The sequence below is a fragment of the Thunnus maccoyii genome, chromosome 19, assembly GCF_910596095.1.
Source record: "Thunnus maccoyii chromosome 19, fThuMac1.1, whole genome shotgun sequence".
Classification (NCBI taxonomy): Eukaryota; Metazoa; Chordata; class Actinopteri; order Scombriformes; family Scombridae; genus Thunnus; species Thunnus maccoyii.
Window position 1 is genome coordinate 25,561,136 of NC_056551.1, and position 10,805 is coordinate 25,571,940.

General features: G+C 40.0%; 1 protein-coding gene across 6 annotated transcripts; it reads right to left on the bottom strand.

Annotated features, from left to right (window-relative positions):
• Positions 1-358: 358 nt before the first annotated feature.
• marveld2a (MARVEL domain containing 2a) lies at positions 359-10,805 on the bottom strand. 6 transcript variants are annotated; one of them, XM_042394779.1, is made up of 9 exons: positions 10,710-10,805; positions 8,289-8,347; positions 5,837-6,805; positions 4,388-4,608; positions 3,890-3,934; positions 3,617-3,771; positions 2,858-3,029; positions 2,083-2,133; positions 359-1,032 (listed from the first exon to the last, which is right to left on the bottom strand). In XM_042394779.1, the coding sequence occupies exons 3-9, from the start codon at positions 6,786-6,788 to the stop codon at positions 913-915; spliced, it is 1,716 nt and encodes a 571-aa protein (XP_042250713.1). In that variant the 5' UTR covers positions 6,789-6,805; positions 8,289-8,347; positions 10,710-10,805; the 3' UTR covers positions 359-912. The 6 variants fall into 6 exon arrangements, with proteins under 6 accessions (XP_042250713.1, XP_042250715.1, XP_042250719.1 ...); XM_042394781.1 differs by having other exon boundaries at positions 8,256-8,347; XM_042394785.1 differs by lacking the exon at positions 8,289-8,347 and having other exon boundaries at positions 10,710-10,801.

Below are 10,805 nucleotides of genomic sequence, written 5' to 3' on the forward strand. Positions count from 1 at the left end.
CTGTCACGACAAGCAGTGTTTTTTTTAAAGGACCAGTGTGTAACATTTAGTGACATCTAGTGGTGACGTTGCAGATTGCAACCAAATGAACACTCGCCCCCTTACCCCTCCCCTTCCAAGCGTGTACGAGATCCTACGGTGGCTGCAAAACTCGCAAAAAAAATGCAAAAGCCCCTCTCTAGAGCCGGTGTTTGGTTTGTCTGTTCTGGGCTACCATAGAAACATGGCGGTGCAACATGGCGGCCTCCATTGGAAGATGACCCGCTCCCTCTGTAGATATAAAGGGCTCATTCTAAGGTAAACAAAACACAATTCTTATTTATACACTAATAAAAACATACTCATGAATATTATATTCCCATTTCTGCCAAGTCCGTTCCATTAGATGCCACTAAATTCGACACACTGGTCCTTTATCGGGCTGGGAAGTTGTAAAACTAACAAGAACAAAGACTAACAAGAACAGTAGTTAGGCGCCATATTAGAGAAGGTAAACCTTGACAGACATAAAGCAGCATCTCTCATTTTTTCCTCTATATGCTTCTTCTATCTCCTCTAAACTGACAGACGGATCGGATACCAGTGTCATTTATAAAAAAAAAAAAATTAAGTGTTGTGTTTCAGCTACAATTACAGTCACAGTATCACACATATATTGAGCTCTTTGGACCATTTTAAGTGTAAAACATTCAACCCTTTAACTTGTGGGCTTTAATAAACGCAGACATGCAAAAACTTGCTGATAAAACGTTTGTTGGACAGATTTTGAAAGCGAGCTGGATTTCCCTGTGATGCTCCTTAGTGTTGACTGGCGTTCAACTCTCCAGTTAAAATGTCTTTTTTTTTTTTTCACACCACCAGCTGTCAACAGTAGTTCTGTATTTGTGTCCAGTGGGTTGACGCCACAGAGGTTTAGCTGTATCCGTCGTTCCACTCCATGACTTTATCGTATTCTTGGATCTTCTGTTTGATGTGCGACAGTTTGCTCTTCAGGTACTCGCAGCGCTCCTTCTTCTCGAGGAATGTAACGTCCTGAGACGGTAAAAACCAGAGACACAGACGGGAATTAAAAATATAATAACAAACCAAGCAAACCAGTCACTTTAATGATCATTAACTGTGTCATTTCAACTGTTTAGGAGCAGATACTTATGTGATTTCTATATTTTTTATTATCGACAACAATGAATTGATCACCTAACACATATTGTGTGTGTATCCAACGCCTGATGTATCTTATTCCTCTGTGCCGTAGACCTCTGTTGTCGTCTAAAAACTATTAAAAACCCGTTAATGAGCCACATCGCTGCACTGGGTGACGTGTTCCTTCATTATGAAAATTAAGGTCACGTTAGTTTGTTTAGAAACAGCTATAGACTAAGAGTCGGCCATGCTAGCAGCTCTGTGAGGTTGTATTTAGGCACAGCAGTGCTTTGGGCTAAATGCTAAACTTAGCATGCTACCATGCTAACAATGAAAATGTTAGCACGCTGATTTTTAGCAGGTTTAATGTGTGCAGTTTCCACCATCTTAGTTTAGCTTGTTAGCTTAGTAACATTTGCTCATTAGCACTAAACACAGCTGAGGCTGATAGGAATGCTGATGGTGCTACATGGAAACCAAAGACATTACACAACAATCCATCCAATGGTTGTTGAGACATTTCTCAATGGCTCTATAAGAAGAGTCGATTGGATCACCAAAGTCTGTAGGATTTATTATCAGGGGAACATGAATGTCTGTACAAAATTTTGTGCCAATCCAACCAGTAGATATTGAGATATTTCACTGATTATCTAGAGGATCACCAAAGTCATTGGGAGTAGGTTTTGGTCTCTTCATAACATAAAATATTAAATAACACAACACATTATCCTTTAATCTATTACATAATTAAGGCTCTATGTGGAAGATATCTTTACTAACAGTGTGTAACGTCTGAGGAGATAAAACTGAACCTCGACTCTCGGGAGGAAAAGCAGAATATCAGCTGAGTCTCGATAATATAAACTAACACAAGCAGCAGAAAAAGCCACTGTTATAGACAGTATACACAAAACATTGACAAGACAATGGACTCACATTTTTCTTCCTCTGGTAGTCCTGAAGGATTCTGTTAATGCGATCAGCCTCCTACAAAAAAAAAAAGAGATCGGTCACTACATTAAAGATTGAAACACATTACGACTCTTTCACAAGTATGAAAATCAGATGCGATGATGATGATGATGTCGAACAGGCCTTCTCGATGGTGCTGAGAAGGAATTCGAGGGTGGAGGGGAACAGGAAGTGCAAAACAGAGGAGTTTGCAGGATGGGGAAATGAGGCACATTTAAACAACAAAAACACTGGGTGCAATATTTCAGATACGCAATCAGTCCGTTCCAAAACGCTTCCTCTGTGCTCACATAGAACCAAACACTGATGAAATCTGTCCGGCGTAGTTTACTGCAGAGCAGCCATGACGCCCACAGTCAGACTGAAGGGGAGATAACTTCCATAAATCAATGCAGAGTCCAGTGTGTATTTATGTGGTTGTTGGGGGGGCGGGGGGGCGTGGCTGCACAGAGTACACATGAAGACTGGGTGGGTTTAAGAGGAGCTCTTTAAAGCCCTTTAAAAGCAGCGCTGTGCTACAAATGATGTATGACAGAGAGGAGAGTCTGACCAGCTTTTCCAAAATTGCAACCAAACTAACCTCCAAGAATAATTGCGGATATTTTTCTGTAACAAACACATTTCTGGTCACACCATTATGACATTTAATCAATAATTATACTCATGATTCTGCTCTCCTTCATGTTATTCCTCATAGATTATCTCCAAACCTTTATAATAGATGTGTGGAACCACTCACCATCTGGCTGGTCGGGTGCTGCGGCAGACCGCGCATCATGGCGTCCATCTCGTCGAACCTCTTGAGGGTAGCCTGCACCTCGGAGTGGAGCTCTTTGTACTCTGCGTACTGGTCGTTAAACACGGCTCGGTACTGATCCCGCTCCTCATCCGACCGGATCGTTGGGTATTTACTACAGGACGGAGAGAAGTAGAGAAACACACTTCACTAAAATTGTAAGAGTGAACTACATGTGTTAGACAATGGTAGGGATACAGTGATTACTCAATATCTTAACCATCATATGGTCATAATGTAAATAACTATTATTTTGATTATCGTTCTATAAAAGCCCAACATGATGTCCTACTATGTCTTGTTTTGTCCAACAACCCAAAGATATTCAGTTAACTGTCATAGAAGAAGAAAGAAACCAGAAAATATTCACATTTGAGGGGCTGGGATCAGAGAATTTTTACATTTTTTCTTAAAAAATGTGAAAAAAATTGATTATCAAAATAGTTGGTGATGAATTTTACATCACCAACTATTTGGTGATCAATGTTACAGCTCATTAAATGTAAATCTTGATGACAAATTGGACAAAACTATCAATCTGAATATTTTAACTTGCTGTTTTTCACTATTTTAGACCAAACAATTAATTAACAATTAATAAAAAAACAATCAGATTTATCAATAATAAAAATACATTGTGTTTACTTTTCTTGGCTATACACTATTAGATATAGAACATATTGTATCTCTAGCAGCACTTACGCAATGTAGTCGGGCACAATAACAGGTTTGGGAATGTGTCCTGAGGGGATCCCGCCCTGCACAACCTTCGGAGGTCCTGCTTTCGGTGCAGGTGCAGCCTGGATGGGAACCACTGAGGAGCCCTGAACCTGTTCTGGAGCTTTGGGTGCAGCCATCTGTAAGAGACACAACGACAGATTATTGGACTCCCTCATAAAATAAATGTAGGAGTTGCTGCTTTATATCCTGAGAGTCTGCGTTATGTTTTAACACATTACATCACAGAACACTTACCAACGATTGTACAGCTCGCAACTCGGAGGGCTCCATCTGTGTCAACTAAAACATACAGAAATATCATCCCATTAACATGCAGCTTATAAAAGAAAATCCAGCACTTCCCGTCTTTATGCTAAGATAAGCTAGCAGTGTTCTGGCTCCTGCTTCATTTTAAACTGACAGAGTGGTTGCAATCTTCTCATTTAACGCTGCAAGAAAGCAAAATGTGGAACTATTCCTTTAAAAAGACCAAAATACACATAAATAAAAGGACCAAAACAGAACAGGAGTGTTTTGTGAGCATCTTGCAGGTAAGATTACAGACTCCACCGCAGCTGTAAGCCTGTGCACACATTACATGGTTTGCTGTTGCATTATACAGTCTGTAAGTGTGAACATGTTTGTAGCAACAGCCAATTTTCTAACCATCAAATTAGACGGATAGTGTTGAAAATAATCCGTCGAGATTAAAAAGGAATTCCTGCAGGAATGTAAGGAATCACAGGATCTTACCTCCTGGCCGTACCTCTCCCGGTATCTGCGTGCCGCTTCATGTCTCCACAGCTTGAGACACACGATGGCTCCGATCAGATAAACAACCATGGTGACGAACAGAAAGATGATGGCGGCGGTCTGACCCGCCTCGGTGCGGCAGAACGCCCCGTTAATGCCGTTGTTGAAGACGGGATAGGAGCAGAGGCCTCCGCGAGTCGTGTCTCGCACATAAACAATGCCTGGTAAACAAAAAGAAAACATGAGGAAGTTCAAGTGGGGATTAAAGCGAGTGAGATTAAAGGTTCAGTTCACTCAAAATACAAAAAAACATATTGTCTCACTTGTATTCGGTGGAATCTAATCATCAGTTTTGGTTTTATTTGTCCAGATTTTGAGACTTATTCTCACCTATTTATATATTTATATTATATTTAAACCTATTTATATTCTGGGGCTCTACTGGAATATCTTTGCATGATTTCCAGTTTAAAAACTCCTCATTTATCTTATGCTGGTGCTTTATTCAGCCCCTCAGTTCAGCACCGGAGTAGGGTTGCAGTTATCAGATCGTCGTCTGACTACAGCTTAGTGAAACTAAAAACTGGGACCCGAAACAGAGACGATTCGCCATCGTGGAGGAAATCCAGGAAGAATCACAGGAAGCTCTGGACACGTTACAGAAGATGACACTAAATGTTTCCAGGAATGGGAGAAGCACTGGGACGAGTGTGTCACAACTTGATGAGAACACTTGAAGAGGAGATTAGAAAGATATTACTGAGAGATTTATAATGTTTTTTTTGTAACAATATAGCACTGGAGTAATCATATATAATTTAATAAACAAAGTCTTCTTTTCCAGACTTTTGAGACAAAGTTGGAAAACTTGAACACGTCAAAATAATTCCAATTTTTGATAATCTGCACATCAGAATATTTCAGGGTTTCACAGAAAATTAATGATCTTAAATCATCATATTTTGTACAGTGTAAAAGATTTAGATTTCTTTCTCTATCTGCTAGAATACAGGCACATATATTATTATCTGCAACAGGTGTTAGCATAAATGTGGTGCCAGTAAGATGCTGAAAAGACCTCAAAACTGGATCAAAATCATGTTATATCTTGTAAAATTGTGTTAATAAGAATAAAACATCATGTCTTAATGGTCCAGTCTGAGTATTAACTCTTGGATAAGAACCATCTGCAGCCATGTTGTGATTTAAATCTTCAAATAAACCCTCATTCAACATTTTCACTGCCTTCTGAATATTTTAAATGTCATATTTAAATGCAAGATTGCATTCTCCTCCATTGTTTTAAGATGGAAACAGATCTTAAACCAGGATAAACAATACCCAAACTATCTGCACGGATGGATATTATTGTTGGTATGTGAGAAAATGTGCTGAACTTTTAACTCATCATCATGGCGGATGTGTACAGCCGTAGCTACGGTTACCCACCTGCTGCCATGTACAGCACCGCCAGCGCCAGGTTTAAGGTAAACTCGGTCAGAGGCCACCAGGACGAGTCCAGCAGGATGGTGCGGTAGTACATGGTCATCCCCAGAACCAACAAAATCACAGTCACCAGCCAGGCCAGCCCCGCCACCACCAACACAAACGGGGTCTTGGGTCCGGAGTAGTAGCTCGCTCCCGTTACGCCACCGTATATACCTCCTCCGTACGCTCCTCCTCCGGGAGACGAGTATCCAAACATGTTGAACCACTCGTTGTCCTTGTGGATGTAAGCGCAGACGCAGGCGAACACAGCCGCTCCCAGCAGGAGCTCCACACAACCCAGAATCCTCAGCAGACCCGCCCAGGACTTCATGAAGGCGTAGCGCTGTTGGTACTCCTCCACTCGCTCGTTGTAGGTCAGACCTGTGTGATAGGTGCGCCCTGACACGGACTCGTGGGCGTCCCGAGCTCCCAGAAGCTCCTTGCGGGAGTTGTAGCTGCTGCCTGAGCCCCCATAGGGATCCCGGTATGATCCGGGAACAGACGGAGAGTGCGGAGGAGAGCAGCGCACCCCGTCAGAGGTGCTGTTGTTGTTGTTATAAGACGAGGCAGGCATGGACCACGCCTTCTTACTGCTGCGGTTGCTTACTCTGAAAAAGTTCTTCCAGGAGTCCGGGATGAAACGGTGGACCGGTTTGATGTCGATGGCGGGGTCGGCGTTGTCCTCACTGCCGCTGGGGTCGAACTCGGGCCCCACGGGAGGTTGGTCGGGCAGAGGAGGAGGAGGGAGCGGGTCGGCGCTCTGAGCCAGACGAGCCGACGTTTGCTCTCTCAGCGAGGGAGGATGCAGATCGTACGAGTCTGATCGTGATAAGGTTTCCCGGGGAACCTGGTCATAGTGGGGCGCCTGGCGGACATGCTCAGTGCGTCCGTAAAAGCCTCCTCCATTGGACATGAGGATGGTGATGGTCCCTGAGAGCACACACACACACGCACAATATTCATTCAGTGTTATAATAAATAAAAGGCTGTAACTATTTTAATCAAAGCTGTAACGATTAGTTGATCAACAGAAAATTAATTGGCAACTATTTTGATAATCAATTATCATTTTTCAAGCAAAAATACCAGGAATTTAACAGTTCCAACTTCACAAATATGGTGATTTGTGTAGACTTCCTGGTGTTGGGTAGAGTTGCTGACTATTAATCGTGTTGTAAGACGACCCGTCAGCTGTCTCTGTTCACTCTGCAGGTGGATCGTTAGTGTAACCTGGAACACCTGAGGGGCCGCGGCGTGTTCCCTGGTTATTTAAGCCTCTCTCTCTCTGTCTCTCTCTCTCTCTCTCTGCAGCTGCTGCAGGTCGTCTCTCTCCCACAGGCGCCTGATTGTTTTGGTTATGCTGCTTTAGTTCTTTGCTTTGCCTTCATGCACCTTACAACACACACACATTCTCCACTCATGCATCACAGACACTACTGATAGCACTGATTTCCACATTCCACATACTGTAAATATTCATTAACTCTTTAATTTGAGTTCAATTATATTAAAAAAAAAGAAATAAAACATCAATATTTGAGAAGCTGGAACATGAGAGCATTTGGCATTTTTACTTCATGAATGCCTTTCAGCACTTAATCTATTATCAGAATTGTTTAGAGCTGCAACTAACGATTATTTTCATTATCAATTAATCTGTAGATTATTTTCTTGATTCATTGATTAGTTGTTTGGTCCATAAAATGTCAGAAAATGGTTAAAAATGTCGCTTTGTTTCCCAAAACTCAAGGTGACGTCGACAAATGTCCCAAAAATATTCAGTTTACTGTCATAGAAGACGAAAGAAATGAGAAAATATTCACATTTGAGAAGCTGGAACAAGAGAATTTTAATAGATTATCAAAATAGTTGGAGATTGGAGGTCATATTGTGTTCAATTTAAATCATTAACAAAGGACTAAGTAGGCAAAAAGAAAGGAAATATAAGAAGGAAAGAAGCCAGAAGATAAAAACAAGTCACAAGCAGAAAAATCCACATAAACATTCAATAATATCATTCATGCAACGTCATTTAAATTCAAAAACAAGTCCTAACAAACAAAGATAAGCCTCAGAGCCCGAGGTCACCGGAGAAAAGACCCTTCAGCCGGAGCCCTCATGAGTTGCAGATGTTATCCCAGCATCCTCCATGCAAGCCGAGTCAAGAATGCATTTTTGTGCTGCAACCAAATACGGAGCCGAACAAATCCCCCCCCCCCCGTCGCTGTAATAACGACTCGCGTCTCGTATCCGGGAGTCTTAAAATTACCAACACAAAAATACATTCTTGACAACCAATCAGCCCTTTAAAAAAAAGCCCCATTTCTTTCTTTATGATCTTGAGAGGTGAAAAAAAAAAAAAAGAACTGTGCTTGAATACCTCTTTCACACGCAGTCACTCAACACGACTTACATTGGCTTGCAGGTCAGAATGCAAACCTTGTTTAAACACACAGTGAGCCGAGGAATCACCTGTAAACACAAAGACATGAAGGATAATAAACACTGACGTATTAATTACGTGTTTTTTTCTGACTAAAAGCTAAAAATATTAAACTGCTGCTTCCAAGATAAAGAATGAACTTTAAAAATCAACTTTTAAGCCAAAATGAACCTTAAAAGTTCACTGAAATACATGAAAATTTGAGTATTTACAACTTTATGACACTCAGACATATTCAATCTGCTAATGAAGATCAATATCAATATCAATTAATCTGTTCTGTTCTTGTACTTTCTTGATTAATTGATTAAACATTCTGTGGTTCCAGCAGCTCCTTTAACGTGAGGATTTACTTTAATTTTCTTTGTCATACAAGAAAATAATAAAAAAATATTCATAAAGTTCATTCATGCAGCATCATTCAGACGAATCCTTTCACCTCTGATTGATCTGCTCATCAGCTGCGATCAATAACTGAGCCTCAAGCTTTGAGGAAAAAGTCAAACAGTGAATCTGATCTCTTCAAACAACAACAGGACGGTTTGATTTCCTGAGCTGGAATCTGACTATTTACTCAACTCTGTACTACACTTAAGTACAATTTTGAGGTACTTGTACTTTACTTGAGTAATTTCCATTTTCCGCTACTTAACATTTATGTGAAAGCTTCAGTTACTTCGCAAATAATAAATCTAAACTTAATACATGATGATGTATTATTCTAGATGAGGCTTCCCACTTTCAGTAGCTGCAACATTAGTAATGCTTAGACAATAATATATAATATATAATGGATTAATCCACTGATTATTTTAAGAATTAATCTGTAAAATGTCTTAAAATAATGAAAAACAGTTGTTCTAATGTCTTAGAGCCAAATGTGATGTTTTCAAATGTCTTGAGTGAAGAATCAGAAACAGGTTTAATGTCAAGTAGGTTCACAAATACAAGGGATTTGCTTTGGTGTTGTGGTGCATAACTGTCAAAAAATAGATAAGAGAAAACACAAGCACCTTTAGAAACAAAGGTGAATTTTCTAAGTGAAAAAAGCTGTTGAATTAATGATACTGACTGAACGAGGATGAGCAAAACTTCACAGTATAAAACACTATAAACTGTACATGAACATGTGATGTGCAAATGTAAAATTACAAATATTTAAGTTAACGTGACGTGTTGTTGTTCAGAGTGATCAGCTGTGCAGATGATGACTGAATGAAGCTGGAATCAGAGAATTTGTACATTTATTCTTAATAAGTGACTCAAAGTGATTAACCGATTATCAGAATAGTTGGCAATTAATTGGCTGTCAATCGACTAATTGATTAATCAACTAATTGTTGCAGCTCTAAACATTATAATCCAATAATATAATATATATTATCCTGAAATTCTGCAAACTTTCACTCTTGGTACTTAAAGTATATTTTGATGCTGATACTTAGGCTTTTGGTGGAGCTGTTAACAACTCATAGACATGTGAAATGTGACCCCGACTACACACTGCTTTTTGTAAGACATCTTTAACAATGTGTTGTATTTTAAAAGCTTGTTATATTATCCATTGTGTCAAATCTTCATCTGAAAAGTAACTAAAGCTGTCAAATAAATGTAGTGGAGTAGAAATTACAATATTTCCCTCTGAAATGTAGTGGAGTGGAAGTATAAAGTAGCATCATATGGAAATACTCAAGTAAAGTACAAATACCTCAAAATTGTACTTAAGTAAAAGTACTTAGTTACTTTCTTTGTGTCAGACAGATAACTGTAGTTAACTCTGTATTATATGATCAGTCGCTGCTCCTGATATCAGGAAACTGTTTGGAAGTTGCTCCAAAACAGAAACACCTCGGCTCTGATATAACGCCATGAAGCTACTTATATACAGTTTCCAGCCTTTATTTATAACAGTAATAATGTGTGTGTGTGTATATATATATGTGTGTGTATATGTGTGTCTGTGTGTGCAGTAAATGAGGCCTAATAACGTGAAGTGAACTTAAAACCAACCTGTGAACGGTTCAGCTGGCTCTCAGCCAGCGGGCTCGGTCAATGTAAAAAGACAGGAAAACATTTTCATTTGACTCCGTCTGAAGTCACGGTCGTGTCTAAAGTTATTTAGTAAATGTATTATTGATTATAGCTTCCTAACATGTCGCTCTGAATGTTGTTGTTTTTTTTTATTTTTAGACAGATAAAGAAAAAGCGGCGGTTGAAGAAGGTAAACTTCTCTCGTTCTGCCCTGTGTAGCTAACCTACCGTTGTGTTTACCTCTCGACATAAAAAAGTTCACATTTCAGATGATAAACCGTTCCTAATCGATACCCTACTGAAAAGCACTAATCGATCCTTCTTGTTGGAGGATGTTAAGACGGTCTGTAGCTCTCCTACCTTGTTTGCTTCCCTTCCTTCTCCTCTTCTTCTTTCTCCCATTTCAGTAACGTTAGACCACAGGTTTCCCTCGGTCCGCACCACGTGACCTGCCCA

What these genes read in the sequence shown, in the direction of transcription:
- marveld2a (XM_042394779.1), bottom strand. Translation starts at nt 6,788, where the DNA reads ATGTCCAATGGAGGAGGCTTTTACGGACGCACTGAGCATGTCCGCCAG. An exon ending in GGTGCTGTACATGGCAGCAG is followed by an intron (nt 4,609 to 5,836) that starts GTGGGTAACCGT and finishes TTTGTTTACCAG; the next exon opens with GCATTGTTTATGTGCGAGAC. An exon ending in GGGAGAGGTACGGCCAGGAG is followed by an intron (nt 3,935 to 4,387) that starts GTAAGATCCTGT and finishes TGTATGTTTTAG; the next exon opens with TTGACACAGATGGAGCCCTC.